This window comes from Elephas maximus, chromosome 25 (genome assembly GCF_024166365.1).
Source record: "Elephas maximus indicus isolate mEleMax1 chromosome 25, mEleMax1 primary haplotype, whole genome shotgun sequence".
Taxonomy (NCBI): domain Eukaryota; kingdom Metazoa; phylum Chordata; class Mammalia; order Proboscidea; family Elephantidae; genus Elephas; species Elephas maximus.
This window is the reverse complement of record NC_064843.1, coordinates 24,594,454-24,609,870: the sequence shown is the minus strand read 5'-3', so window position 1 is coordinate 24,609,870 and position 15,417 is coordinate 24,594,454. Positions and strand designations below refer to the sequence as shown.

The 15,417-nt window shown below is 48.1% G+C and overlaps 1 protein-coding gene across 1 annotated transcript in view; it reads right to left on the bottom strand.

Moving 5' to 3' along the window:
* Nucleotides 1–15,417, bottom strand: part of RIMS4 (regulating synaptic membrane exocytosis 4) — a 66,593-nt gene that overhangs the window by 10,901 nt on the left and 40,275 nt on the right. The window contains exon 2 of the mRNA XM_049869856.1: nucleotides 10,228–10,366. Coding sequence (XP_049725813.1) covers nucleotides 10,228–10,366 — 139 coding nt within the window. The remainder of the gene's footprint in view (nucleotides 1–10,227; nucleotides 10,367–15,417) is intronic.

Sequence of the window (15,417 nt, the reverse complement as noted above, 5' to 3'; positions counted from 1 at the left end):
GAGGCACCTTGGAAGAAAGGCCTGATGATACTTCCAAAAAATCAACCACTGAAAACCCTATGGCCCTGAGTTGCTTTTCAAACCTTGAATTGAAACTATCCCCTGAAGTTCACCTTTAAATTAAGTAACAGTTTAGCCCAAAGAGTAAAGATTGTCACCCTTGACTATTGCATTAAGATATATATATATATATATATATATATGACCAGGAAACCCTGGTGGCATAGTGGTTAAAAGCTACGGCTGCTCAGCAAAGGCTGGCAGTTCAAATCCACCAGGCACTCCTTGGAAACTCTATGGGGCAGTTCTACTCTGTCCAAGAGGGTTGCTATGAGTCAGAATTGGCTCAATGGCAATGGGTTTGGTTTGGTTTTTATATAAGACCAAAGGAACCCTGCTAGCTCAGTGGTTAAGTGTTTGGCTGCTAACTGAAAAGTCAGTGGTTCAAACCCAGCAGCTGTTCCACAGGAGAACGATGTGACAATCTGCTTCCATAAAGATTACAGCCTTGGAAACCGTCTGGGGCAGTTCTACTCTGTCCTGCAGAGTTGCTATGAAGCAGAATAGACTCGAAAGCACACAACAACAAAAACGTGTAAGACCAAAGGGTCAACACCTATTTTAAAGCGTATATGAGAAGGTGAAGGGCAGGGAGATTAAATAAATGGAAGTGAAACAACTAGAACAGAAATAATGAGATATTGACACAATATGAAGAATGTAACCAGTGTTACTGGACATTATGTTCAGAAACTGTGGAATGGGAGCGGGGGTTCTGCTGTGTATATTTTCACCAAAAATGAAACTAAAAAAAAGACTCTATGGAGCGCAGCTCTACTCTGAACATACCTGGAGTCGCCACACAAGGCTACTGCCCGGTCAAAGTTTTTGTGCACTCTTAGGTATTCAATTCCAAGTAAACTTCCGGGGGAGACAAGAGAAGGCCGTGTGTGCAAAGAACTTACTACTTTGCTGGGGAAACGTGTTGCTCCAAAATAAAGACCATAACATAATCCTGTCCACAGCAGGTGGTGAGAGCCAGAGCTGATTATCTGATAGATAAGGTAAGCACGGTGATTACCTTCTTACCAGATCAGTAGTGAAAAATTTCACACATGAAGTGGTTTACTACAGATTAGTAAGTAAGCCCAGTGCTTACTGGGTCATCTGCCCGCTAGGGATTGTAAATTTGAAAAGAAGCTTTGATTCTGTAGGAAGGTGCTGTGGGGTTGGAAGAAAAATAGATGCCAACCATACCTAGAAGCAGAATCTTTGATGTGGTGAAAAATGTGAAATTGTTCACTACAGATGATCTGGTAAGCAAGATAAGCACCGTGCTTACCTTGCCTATTGGATAATCTGCCCCTGGTGGGAGTCTAGGGTCAGTCAGAAGGGAGGGATCATTGGTTGCTGAAGTGACCCAGAATGGATGGCTCTGAACTGGGGCCAAAGGAGACACAGGTTCAGCAGACAAGGGAAGAGGAAAGCAGGCATACCACGCGGGGGAGGGGGGCGAGGAATACAGCACAAGCAAAGGCTTGGGGTGGTCTGAGCAGGTGCAGTGAATCCTTAGAGGCTACAGCAGGTACACGTGAGGAGGAGCAGAGAACGAGGCTGGGGCTGACGAGTAAGGGTCCTGAATGGTGGGAGAGAGTTTAGACTTAATGATCCTCTTCACTTAAGACAAAGAAGCTCTCCTAAACCGTGAGAAAACTAATTTCTGTTTGTTAAAGCCACCCATTGTGGTATTTCTGTTATAGCAGCTAGATACCTAAGTCCCATTTTATAGATTTCGCTAGAGGTTAAGTGACTTGCTCAATCACACAGCTAGCGTGTGGCCCCGCCCATGGCTAAGTAACTTGCCCAATCACATAGCTAGCGTGTGGCCCCACCCATGGCTAAGTAACTTGCCCAATCACATAGCTAGCGTGTGGCCCCACCCATGGCTAAGTAACTTGCCCAATCACATAGCTAGCATGTGGCCCCACCCACAGCTAAGTAACTTGCCCAGTCACATAGCTAGTGCGTGGCCCCACTCATCTCCTCGGCACACTACTGGCTGAGGCTGCTACTCTAACGCTGCAACTCGGTTTGAGGGCTAGTTTTCCGACTCTGAGAACACGTTCAACCTGAGGGTTAGTGCCCCCAGGATGAGCCCTCCATCAATGACAAGGAGCTGTCCTGAGTTGGGGTAACTCGGTGGTACTCAGCCGTATGTCCGGTGCCGTCTCCCCGAGCTCCCCAGCAGGGCTGGGCTCCAGGGGCCCACAGGGCCAACAGGTTTGATAGCTCCCCCTTCACTAGCTCCCTTCCGCATCTCATCCCCCACTCCAATACTGGTGATGCCTGAGATAATCGACTTCCACTTGAGTCCCTGTCAGGGTCTGCCTCTGGACGAACCCAAACCGAGAGTGTGGCAGAGGAGTATTTGAACTCATGCAGCCAAGTTTCTGGGTCTATTACCTTAATTATGCAAAAACTGATTTTAAAAAAGTACAGAAAAAGCTACATATCTGGGGTTGAAATGTGCCCACTACTCTTGCAAACCCAAAGATGTTTAATTAACAGCACCACGGCGAAGGCCTAGGCTTCCTCACCGCTGGCAACAAGGCCTTTCCTCCACACCCCGAGTCTCTTGTTTTCACCTACCCTGGCTACCTGGAGGTCTGGGCTCCAAAAGCCTAAAAAATGGTGGTGCCTTGTGGGTTCCAAGGCCCTGAAGAAGCTCAGCTCCCAGTCCTGAGCGAGGCCTTCCGAAGCCTGAAATCGAAAGTTTCCTCCAACATCTGATTGTCTGTTCCTCGGTTCCTGGTGGAATTGTGGCAGACAATGGGGAACCAGCAGGCCTGGTAATTAGCAGTAATTGTTTATAATATCTGGGCGGCTGCCGGATTTCCCATCCTAGGGTGCCTCGCAGGCTGCCAAGGAACCAGGCTGACGCCCCAGAAACCCTGAACTGGCTATCACATCCCCCAGGCTGGGGCTGGAGGGAGGAAGACTGAAGTGTAGGCAGGTCCAACCACGTTGGAGACCCCACTCCTGGGGGTCGTCCCTGGAGCAGGAAAACAGGCAGAGGATACAAAGTCAGATCTGGTCTGCTCCTCCCTGGCCAGCTGCTTGCTGTGTGACCCCTCTCTGCACTCAGTTTTCTGTTCTGTAAACTGGAGCTCACGCTTACCTCCAGACAGGATTCAGCTGTTTAACTGGCCAGTGCCTGTGCGGTGCCAGTTTTAAATATTTGGAAAATCTCCTCTGTCACAGGATCCATTAGAAAAGGATAAGAAAAAGCTTGCAGAATTATAAATGCCACATTCATGCTATTACTTAGATCCATTGATTAGCAGTATGCCTCGTATGCAGTAGGCTCTCAATAAATGCTCACTGCTGTATACCCTTCAGCTAGTCCCAGACTGGGAAAAGGAGGCAATAAAGTGTAGTAATAAAGACTGGACTTTGGCATAATACAGACCCTAGATTCCAGTGCTGTGTACCCTAGGGCAAGCTTTATAACCTCTCTGAGCTGCAGTTTCCTCACATGTAAGATGGGAATACAGTAATGACTTTGTCAAGTTGTTGGGGGGAAGAGTCAGATAGGTAACACAGGCAAGGAGCTTAACACAGGGCCTGGCACAAGAGTATCTGCTGAATGAATGAATGAACGAACAAATGAAATACCACAGCCTCCTGGGCCCTGCTGTCTGGGCCTGGGAGACCTTCCTTTCCCTCTTCTGGGTGTTTTTCATGACATTTCTGATTCCAGACCTGTTAGGATGCACAGCATGTGGATGTCTGAGACCTGGCCCGGGCTGGTGGGGTGCAGGGTGGGGGCTGGAGCAGCCAGTCCTCCTGGGAGGAGGCAGGGGCCTGAAACAGGATTACAACCCGTGTTCTGCTGGCTTTTTATTTTGTGTTAATGGTGAAATGAGATTTCCTGCATTGCAAATCCTGTTAGTTCTGTTTGTGGAGCTGAAACCCATTTATCTTTTATTAACCTTTGAGCTGGGTTTGCCCCCTGGATTTTCTGTGTTCTCGGTGGTTAAGGAAGTAATTGGGTTATTTGGGGGTTTGACTCCATTCTGTTTTCCAGATGGATCACCCACTCAGTTGCATCCAGAAATTAAAAGGTTGCGCAGTCCTCTCGGTGACGTGGATTATGTGGCTCTGAAAGGTTTCAGTGATTTATGGGCTGTCTTTCTGTCCATCCATTAACTGCCCCCCCCATATGCCCATCCATCCATCCACCTCCCCACAGACTCGCTGAGCCTACAGTACACCCAGTTCTGCTCTAACGCAAGATATGCGATCCTAAAGATGACCTTGCCACAAAAAATCCCACAATACAAATCACAGAGCTTGAGCCCTGGTGGTGCAGTGGTTAAGAGCTTGGCTGCTAACCAAAAGGTTAGCAGTTCGAATCCACCAGCTGCTCCTTGGAAACACTATTGGGCAGGTCTACTCTGTCCTATAGGGTCGCTATAAATTGGAATCGACTTGACAGCAACAGGTTTTACAGGGAAAATGATGTTAGGGGCACAATACTCAGAAACTTTGTCAGCAACACATTAAAAGGAAAAAAAGACAGGAACCTAGTAAAAAATGGTAGCACATTTTTACATGTTAAATGGTTAAGAAATGCATAAATATTAAACATGCCACTTTTACCTTGAAAAAGACCTACAGTTGGCTTGTGGGAGTGGGTGTCTGAAGAGCTGTGGCCTGTGAGTGACTGTGAAGTGGTGGAAGCAGGGATGTCTGAATTGGATGGAAAGTTGGAACACCAGGTGTGGCTGATAACACAGGTGAACCGAGGGAACAGGTAGATGTTTGAGGGGTGTGTGTTTTCTGTATTTACCTAGTGTGTCCCATGAATGAAACTGCATATCAGCAAGTGCAAAATTCCTGCCCTGCTCAAATTGTTCCCTAATATTTCAATCGTGTTGGAGCCAATTCACATTTTCAAAACAAGTGTCCTAGCAGGACTGACTGTATGCTGGGATACACTGCATCCTGACTCCTGCTTCTCAAGCATTCAAGGCATTTCCAAGCCTGCCCCCTCCCCGAGAGTGTAGCTCATGGGCATGAAGCTCACGGGCATTGAGCTGGAGCCCTATAGCACAGTGGTTAAAGCATTCGTCTGCAAACCGAAAGGTCAGTGGTTTGAACCCATCAGCCCCTTTGAGAAAGAAAGATGTGGCAGTCTGCTTCTATAAAGATCACAGCCTTGGAAGCCCTATGGAGCAGTTCTACTCTGTCCTATAGGGTCACTATGAGTTGCAATCAACTTGACAGCACTGAGTTTTTTGTTGTTGTTGTTAAGCCAGGCACTGATAGTGCTAAGCACTCTATCAATATTATATTACCTCATTTAATCCTCTCAACAACGCTGTGATAAAGTTAGGTTCTCGTTGTTCTTGCTAGTTACTGTTAAGTCTGTTCCAACTCCTATCGACCCATGTGTGCAGAGTAGAACTGCTCCATAGGGTTTTCAGGGCTGTGACCTTTCAGAAGAAGATCGCCAGGCCTGTCTCCTGAGGCCCCTCTGAGAAGATCTGAACTGCCAACCTTTCAGCTAGTAGTCAAGTGCGTAACTGTTCACACCACCCAGGGACTCCTAGGTACTTATATTAAACCCATTTTGCAGAAGTGGAAACTGAGGCAGAAAAATATTAAGTAACCCAAATAAGATCACTCTGCTAGTTGGTGGCAGACCCAGGGTTTGAACCCCAGGAGTCTAGCTCGAGAGTTCACATTCTTAACCACTATCCTCTAAATGTCCTGAGGAGATCTTAGCCTCACCCAGAGCAAAGCACAGGGATTTGCCGGCTAGCTTTAGGGTCAGGGATTTGAAACCTGACTCCACCACTCCCTAGTTGTGGAGATACATTTGGCACCTCTCCGAGCCTCCGTTTCCTTTTTGGAAAAATAGGAATAAATAACATTAGGATAGCCCTTGGTGCTGTTGTGTCAAATGAGATAAACTTCACAGAACAGAGTCTGGCACAAATGTTTAACAAAAACCAGTGCTTATAAAACAAAACAACAAATCTTCTTGTCTCCTGGCCTATAGCCATATCCTGCCCTGGTTCTGTTCTCCAGGCACAATGACTGCTAAATGGCAGAGGTGTTGAAGAGGAGGGAGCCCAGGCCATCCATCCCAGCTTCCTGAGTCCTTGGTTATTAGGGAAACAGCCATGGCAGGAACATAACCCTGAGCCTGGGGGCAGTGCCCCTGCTGTGGGTTCACACTCTGCTTCCCAGAACTGTGGGCACAGCGACTGACCTAGATACCCAGGGACCTGGATGCCGATGACCCAGACACTTCAGACAATGAGGAGGTGGAAGGAGCAGGGGGGCGCTGAGAGCCAGCTTTGAGAGCTGCAGACTTACAAGCAGGATGCTGAGGCTCTGGATTCTGTGTGAGGAAGGAGACTGGGGAGGGGTTGGAAGGCTAATTGCTTGGCCAGTGCACTGCAGTAGAGTGGAAGCTTGAGATGGGAGGGTCTCTGAGTGCCCAGCCCAATTGACTGGCATGTTTTAGGTGCTTAATCAACATTTGCTGAAATGAAAATCCACCTGCAGGACCACATATGTCCAGTGATGCACTCCACGGTCAGGCAGCTCCAGCAGCATCAGCTCCCACAGACTGGGCTGCTCAAGCAAGGCTGGCTCCCTGAGCCTCAGCTGGGCTGGCAGAAGCCCAAGAGGAGGAGAGGGAGGAGGGTCACACCTCTTCCTGTTTCAGAGCCTGGCAGCTGAGCCCAACTATTGCCCAAAATACCTCCAGAACAGGAAAGGGAGGCTGACCACAGCTCAGTGTCCTGCCTGCCCCTTCCTCACCCAGGTGTTGGGGCAGTGGCAGCATCTGGCTGGACTCCATCAAGACTCAGCACCTGTCAGGAGGGCCAGACTCTCCACTCTGTTGGCCAGGCACCCTCCAACCCACCTGACCCTCCACAGTTATGGTCAAAACACTCACCCCGAACCTTCTAATAGTCATACTCATCACCCCAACATGTATTCAGAGCTTACTCTGTGCTAAGCACTTTACAGACACTATTGCATTGGGAGTGGCTCATTGTACCCGTTAGGCCACAAGCAGCAAAGTACCCAACTAACAGTGGCTTAATTAACAATGAACAACAATAATAATAGCTAATAATTAGAGTGTTTGCTATGTGTAGACACTGTTCTAAGTGCTTTTATGTGTATTAGCTCATTTAATCCTCACAACAACCTTATGAGTGTTCTGTACTATTATCATCCCCTTTCTACAGATGCAGAAACTGGGCTCAGAGAGGTGAATTAACTTCCTCAAAGTTAGACAGCTACTAAGAAGTAGAAATGCAACACAACTAGAGTTGCCTGACTCCAGAGTCCCGGCTTTAAGCTTCTCTGTAATGTAATCGGAAACCCTGGTGGCAGAGTGGTTACGTGCTACGGCCGCTAACCAAAAGCCGGCAGTTTGAATCCACCAGGCACTGCTTGGAAACTCTATGGGGCAGTTCTACTCTGTCCTATAGTGTCACTATGAGTCGGAATCAACTCGACAGCAATGGGTTTTTTGGTTTCAGTAATGTAATTAAAGACCTTCGGGGACCTTAAAGCACATGGCAGCAACAGATAACAAGATCCCAGAGGCAAAGACAAGAAGGCAGGAGAGCATAGGAAAGCTGGTAATGGGGAACCCAAGGCTGAGAAGGGGAGAGTGTTGACATGTCGTGGAGTTGGCAACCAATGTCACAAAACAATATATGTATTAATTGTTTAATGAGAAACTAGTTTGCCCTGTAAACCTTCATCTAAAGTACAATAAAAATGAATAAGGTAACAAGATCCACCTCGAAGCAGCTGCCATGTCCAGGCATCATCTCGTTTCTCCCTCACACCCTCTGCCCATGCTGCTCCCATGGTAGGGAAGGACCTGGACAAGTATCGTGACCTCTCTGAGCCTCCTCTCCTCTTTTGCAAACTGGGAATACGGTTCGACTCCCCTGTTGCTGCCACTGCCCTCCCCATGACCTGGTCCTCTCAACCTTCCTGTGAGATGTTTCCTGGCCTCCCTGAAGCTTTGGGAGGCCAAGGGACATGCCCAAGGCCACCTGGAGGTCAGTGGCAGAGCCAGGACTAGGATCCTCTAGTCCTGACCCCTGGACCAGGATTTGTCCCTGGCACCACACGCTGAGACTCGCAGCTGTCCTCAGGGACCCACTGCCAACCAGGTGCCTGGAATATGTTCCTCTGCATTTTGCTGTCTTTGCCAGGCGGGTTTCTCAGGTTAAAGAAAACACTCATTCCCTTCCTCCTCCCCTCCCTTCCGCCCGTCCGCATCCTCTTCTTTCTTCTCACCCACCTGAAAGTCTCCTAGGAGGTGGGTGGAACAGCAGCGTCTGCCAAGGCAAGGCCATTCACAGAGGCCAAAGACACCCAGTTTAGGAGGGACTGGGGCGGGGAAGCTTTCAGCCAGCAGAACCCCCAGGGGTAGGGCCAGAAATGGAGGGAGAGCAAAAGGTGGGGTCCCAGCCCAGCCCCACCCCTCATCTGCCCTTAGATAAGCCACTATGTCAACAGTATGCTAAGCCACAATAAACCAGTTGCTATCGAGTTGATTCTGACTCATGACAACCCCATGTGTGTCAGAGTAGGACTGTGCTCTGTCAAGTTTTCAACAGCTGATTTTTTGGAAATAGATCACCAAGTCTTTTTTCTGAGGTGCCTCTGGGTAGACTCAAACCTCCAACCTTTCGGTTAGCAGCTGAGCCCATTAACCATTTGCACCATCCAGAGACCCGAACAGAATGTTCTGTGATAATGGAAATGTTCTATTTTCTGCGCTTTCCAATAAAACAACTAGTAACCACATGTTGATATTAAGCACTTGAATGTGGGTAGCTCAACCAGAGGACCTGAATTTTAAATTAAATTTAATTAGCGTTTAAATAGCCACATGTGGCTATTGTACTGGACAGTCTCAACTCCTCCTGTGCACAGCGAGGACCAATCCACTCACCTAGAGATGGCTGAAACCAGGAAGGGATGTGGTGCTGTGGAACAAGCTCCAGCTAGGAGTCAGGACCCTGGGTTCTAGACCTACTAACTGCTGTGCGATCCAGGGCAAGGTCATTAACCTCTCTGAGTGCCTTGGTTTTCTGTACAATAAGGAAGTTGTTTTGAATCAAGGTTTCTTTGCCAGGGACTCATGGACAGATCTAGGGGGATTTAGGAACCCCTACAAGTTATATGAGAAGAGTATGTCTGGATAACTGTGGGTGAGAATGTATGTGTGTGTATAAGTGTGTGTGTGTGCACGCGCGCGTGTGTGTGTATTTCTGGGGGGAAGGCTCAAAGCATTCCCAAAAGTCTCAAAAGGGTCCATAATTTCTCCACTGAGAACCCCAGTCTGGATAATTCTTCAGCCAGAGAGCTTTTTAAAAATGGAGTTCCTGGGCTCCACTCCTAGAGATTCTGATTCTGTAGCTCAGACACAAGGCCCTGCAATCTATATTTTTACCAAGATACCCAGTGATTCTGATGTGCGGCCAGAGGAGAGAAATGCTGGCCAGGGCCCAGTCAGCACTGAGGTTTTATGATTTGAGGTACGTGAAGCTACTTTATCAAGCAGTAGTCTCTGTGTGTGTGTGTGTGTGTGTGTGTGTGTGTGTGTGTGTGTGAAGCTACTTTATCAAGCAGTAGTCTGTGTGTGTGTGTGTGTGTGTGTGTATAAAACATTCACTAGGGATTTAAGAAAATAAAAAAAGGGAAGAGGAAACAATAATGATGGTAATAAGACCTTTCTCCTTTCCTCTGACCCTGGGCAAGTTCCCTTCTTTATTTATTTATCCACATTGATATACAGCTTCTTACATGTTGCATGTGCCAGGCACTAAGGTACTGTCCTGTGCTCTTTGTAAATATTAACCCATTTTATAAATTGACTTGATGGCAACAGGTTTGGTTTTTTTGGTACGAGGTAGGTACTACTGTCCCCATTTTACAGATGGGGAAACTGAGGCCCAGAGACATGACTTGCCCAAGGTCATGCAGCTAATAAATGTGGAGCCAGGATTCAAATCCAGGCAGCAAGGCACCAGAGTAGTGAGTCATCACCGGCCTGAGGCTGATTCAGGGCTCCTGGAGGGCAGTGCTCAGTCCTCCCTAACCCCCACCAAAGAAGACCGGGAGAGCCAGGCGGGCTGGCAGGCTGGCAGGCAGGTGCGGGGTCACACTCACTTGCCCTCTGAGCCGTAGCTGTTCATGCTGTCCTCGATGGACTCATGGCTGGCCTGGCGCAGTGTCCGGCTGGGCATCTCCACTGCCAGGCCCGTCTCTGTGCTCCTCTGGATGGCCCCCTTCAGCCTCCGGCTGTCCCCTTCTGGGCAGAGAGGCCAGGAGAGATGGGGAGAGAGACATGGGGTGGGAGGGGACAGAGAGACAAGTTGTCTGGTTAGTGTTTCAGTGGCTAGTGGCTGCCCAGCTCCAGCCCCCACTCCCAGCCCTTCAACCTCCTCACACCATCCACCTCACTTGCACCTGCCCCCCACGAGCAGCCCTGCCCTTCATACCTACCCACCAGGCAACATTAGCTGAGTTTTGTTAACTGAGGAGCCCTGGTGGCACAGTGGTTAAGAACTTGGCTGCTAAACAAAAAGTCAGCAGTTTGCATCCTCCTTGAAAACCCTATGGGACCGTACTACTCTGTCCTGTAGCGTTGCTATATGTCGGAATCAACTCAACAGCAATGGGTTTGGTTTGGTTTTTGGTTTTGTTAACTGATGGATTCATTCACATATACTTTTATTTTCTTACCCCCTGAATTCATTTCTCCCCTGCAACCTTCTCCAATCCATTTCTCCTCCTCCTCCGCAGCTTTTATTTATTGAGCAGCTACTATGTGTCAGGAACTCCTGGGCAGCACAAACCATTAAGTGCTTGGCTACTAATCAAAAGGTTGGCAGTTAAAATCCACCCAGAGGTGCCTTGGAAGAAAGGCTTGGTACTCTTCTTCCAAAAGTTCACAGCCATTGAAAACCCTCTGGAGCACAGTTCTCTCTGATACACATGGGGTCGCCATGAGTGGAAGTCAACTAGAGGGCAACTGATTGGTAACTATGTGTCATACTCCCAACCAAGTGCTTTACATGGATTTAGACCAGGGTTTCTCAGCCTTGGCACTATTGACACCTGGGTCCTGGGAACTGGAAGATGCTTGACAGTATCCTTGGCCTCTACCCGTCAGATGCAAGGAACAGTCCCCTGCCTCCAATCGTGGCAACCAAAAATGTCTCCATGCAGTGCCAAATGTCCCCTGGGGGTGGGCAAGTATCACTCCAATTGAGGCTACTGAATTCGGCCACTGGCCCTGAAACCAGACTGCCTGAACTCAAATCCTGGCTCTCTTTGTCACTGGCTGTGGGACTGTGGGCAAATTACTCAGCCTGTCTGTGTCACCATTTCCTCAATGGTAAAATGGGGATAACAACAGAGTTCTTATGAGGATAACTGGGCCTCTGCCCTTGCTATTCTCTCCCCCCAAAAAATCCTTTGCCCCGTCAGCAGTTTACTCCTGTACCTGCCTGCTATGGTCAAACCTGTCACTCTCCGCCCTAACACCCGGCTTTGGTTTTCTTCCTGACACCTGGCATGTTACACACATTGCTGGTTCCCTGCCTACTTCCTGCACGTAGAAGGTAAACTCCGTGAGGACACAGGACTTGTTTTGTCCACTGGGGAGCCCCAGCAGCTAGCACAGGGCCTAGCAGGTTACAGGTGCTCGATGGACAGCTGCTGCAGGAAAAAGCATCTGGGCAGATGAGTTAATGATACGTGCAGAGCCCTGAGGACAGTCCTAATCCTCACAGCCACCCACGAGGTGGATGCCACTCTTCTTCCCACTTCCATGCTGAGGACAAGAGGCTCAGAGCTGCTAAGGGGGTAGTCAGGACTTGAACCTGGTGGCTCTCTTCACTGCGCAGTGATCCAATGTCAGCATTTTGTCTCCCGCCCACACTGTAGGGACTGTGAGTTGGCTAGAGGTGGGGGACAGACTTTGGTGGGATCTTTTCCGAGTCCCCACAAAGTCTGGGGGTGAGCTGGTATACCTTAGGTGCTCCATCAGTGCTTGCTGACTGACCCACTGGGGAGAAGCAGCCCTACTCATCACCCCACTCCATCAGGGTGGGGCTTAGCAAGTGGCCAGGAGAACTTTGCCTGCTGCCCTTCTCCCGGCCTCCCTCCTCCCCAACTCAGTGATGGTGTCTCTTTTACCCCAGACTTTAAAGAGTGATGCACACACGCAGGTGCACAAAGTTACAGATGTGCTGTGTGTCTCCCCACACAGGTCTGTGTTATTCAGACACACAGATGCCCACACACTCTCAGAAAAACACACAGCACCACACATACACACAGAGGAATACACATGCAAATACATCGAGTGCGTTAATGTATTCTGTGTCCACATCCACATGTTTCCATGGGTCTCTGTATACATCTCATTCTGCATGCTTCTGAGGCTACATGGAGATGTGTATCTGTGTGTGTCAGACACGCATACATACGTATATCCTTCAGAAGTCTACGCCAACCCTCCCAAGAATGCACACAGAGAAACCGACACTCCATATTTCTCTGTGGGTGTCACCCTGGGCATTTATGAACAAGTGGGGGAGCATGTGTGTCCTTGTATCTGTGTTTCCACTTCATTCCACCACGTGTTCTTTACCTAGCTTGTATCTATGGCCTCTCACTCTACCATCTCGGTATTTCTCTGTGTACAGAGACACAGAGAAAGATACAGAAACACAGGCATGCAATCTCAGAAACACAGACTCACTGGCACAGAGACATCCCTACACACTCACACACATGTGTGCACACACACACACAGGCTCATATGTACTGCGACAAATGCACCCCCCACTGGGAAGATAGAGCCACGGCTGAGCACCCCGCAGGCAGGCTGCAGACACCTGCCTAGGCTCTGTACCTCCCCACTGTGCCCTGTTTCGGAGCCCTATGTTGCTCTGCCTCCACACACCAGAGTCTGACACATTTCTCCCAGGAGAGGGAGGGCCAAAGCATGACAAACAACCCAATCCCCACGGGGCTGAGGAGGAGGCATAGAGAGGGGTTCTTCACATCCGTGTGGCCCTTTGCAGCCTGGAAAGCATTTCACGTGCAGTCCCCTATCTAGCCTCGCCACAGCCCTGGCTCACCACCCAGCCTGGGCTTTGGGATCACCTGGCCCAGGGATAGAGTCCTGGCTGCAACTACGTGCTATGTGTCCTCGAGTCAGATAGCACCTACCCCACAGGCTGCTGGGAGGGTTAAATGAAAGAACATTTACCACAGTGCCTGGCACATGTTGTTACATTGTTGTTGGTGCCGTGGAGATGATTTTTGACTCACAGCACCCCCATGTGACAAAGTAGAACTGCCCTATAGGGTTTGCTAGGCTGTTATCCTTATGGGAGCAGATGGTCAGGTCTTTTCTCCCACAGAGCAGCTGGTGGGTTTGAGCCGCTAACCTTTTGGTTAGTAGCCAAGCACTTTAACCACTGCACCACCAGGGCTCCTGTCAGATGATAAGCAGTGCCTTAAATTCGGCCGAGCCAAAACTAAACCCATCATCGGCCCTACTTTCTTCAACCAGCACTTCTGATTTATGTCCTGGCATCCCCATCTTCCCAGCCACCCAGACACAGAAACCCCAAGACCTTGCTGACTTCTTCCTCTCCTTCGTCAGCTACCAGGCATTATAAAGTCTCTTAATCTCTCCCCTCTTGTCCATTTTCACAGCCAACCGCCTTAATTGCCTCAAACTTAAACTATTTTAACAGCCTCCTAACTGGTCTCCCTGCTTCCAACCCACCTACCCAACAAGCCATTACCAGATTAGCTATCTTAAATTACCACTTTGGACCAAGATTTTCCACCCCTACTAATTAATTCTCTGCAATAGTCACAAAAGAACACAAAGATATGCATAAAAGGGCCACACACAGTATTGTTTATACCAATGAAATGCTGGCATTAATGGTCCATCAGTAGGGGACCGGCTAAGCCAGTGATACCTCCACACCATGCTGTGCAAGTGTTAAAAGGAATCATCAAGTTCTGCATAGACAGTCACATGGGAAGAGTGCCTCAATACAGTGTTCAGTTAAAGCATGTTGCAGAACAGTGTGTAAAACATGATACACTTCAGCAAATCTATAGGTAGCTCTGTGTATATGTGTACACATATACGGGTAGCTTTATATTTATATACACATAGAAAAATCTGGAAAGATATAAATGAAACTATTAATGGTGAATAACTGTCAGGAGAAAGACTGCTAGAGAAGGTGTGTGGGGGATCATTTAAAAAATTTTAATCTACCAAAAACCTGCTGCCATTGAGTGATTCCAACCCATAGTGACCCTGTAGGTTAGAACTACTCCGGCAGCGTTTCCAAAGAGTGGCCAGTGAATTTGAACCGCCAATCTTTTTTGGTTAGCAACCTAGCTGGTCTCCCCTATAGTCTCCAAACTCTAACTTGCTTGGGTACCTCATTGCTTCATGTACATCCTCGATACAATCCTCAACTTGATCCCCTCCTCTCTGCTCATCTCTCCTATCATCAAAACTCTAACCGTTCTCCAGAGTTTAGCTTTAAAATAATAATAGCTATAACTTATCAGGCACTCTATACCTCTGTTTCCTTATCTAGGTGATAGGGATAGCACACCAAACTCTTACAGCTGTTGTGAGAATTGATTGTAACACAAGGTACTGTAATAATGTAACAACATTTAACCCTAGGTTTTTTTTTTTTTTAGGACATCATAGGTGGGTTGTGGCATACAGTGAGCACTCAATAAATTGTAGCTGTCATGGACTGAACTGTGTCCCCCCAAAATATCTGTCAACTTAGCTGGATCATGATTCCCAGTATCGTGTGACTGTCCACCTTTTTGTCATCTGACGTGATTTTCCTACGTGTTGTAAATCTTATCTCTATGATGTTGATGAGATGGGATTAGTGGCAGTTACATTAATGATGCAGGACTCAATATACAAGATTAGATTGTGTTTTGAGACAATCTCTTTTGAGATATAGAAGACAGAAGTGAGCAGAGAGATATGGGGACAACATACCACCAAGAAAGCAACTCTGCGAGCAGAGCACATCATTTGGACCAAAAATTCCTGTGCTGAGAAGCTCTCAGACTAGGGGAAGATTGATGACAAGGACCTTCCCCCAGAACCGACAGAAACAGAAAGCCTTCCCCTAGAGCCGGCACCCTGAATTTGGACTTCTAGCCTCCCAGACTATGAGAGAATAAGCTTCTCTCTGTTAAAGCCATACACTTGTGGAATTTCTGTTATACCTGCACTAGATATCTAAGAGAGTAGCTATTATTAATATTATCACCATT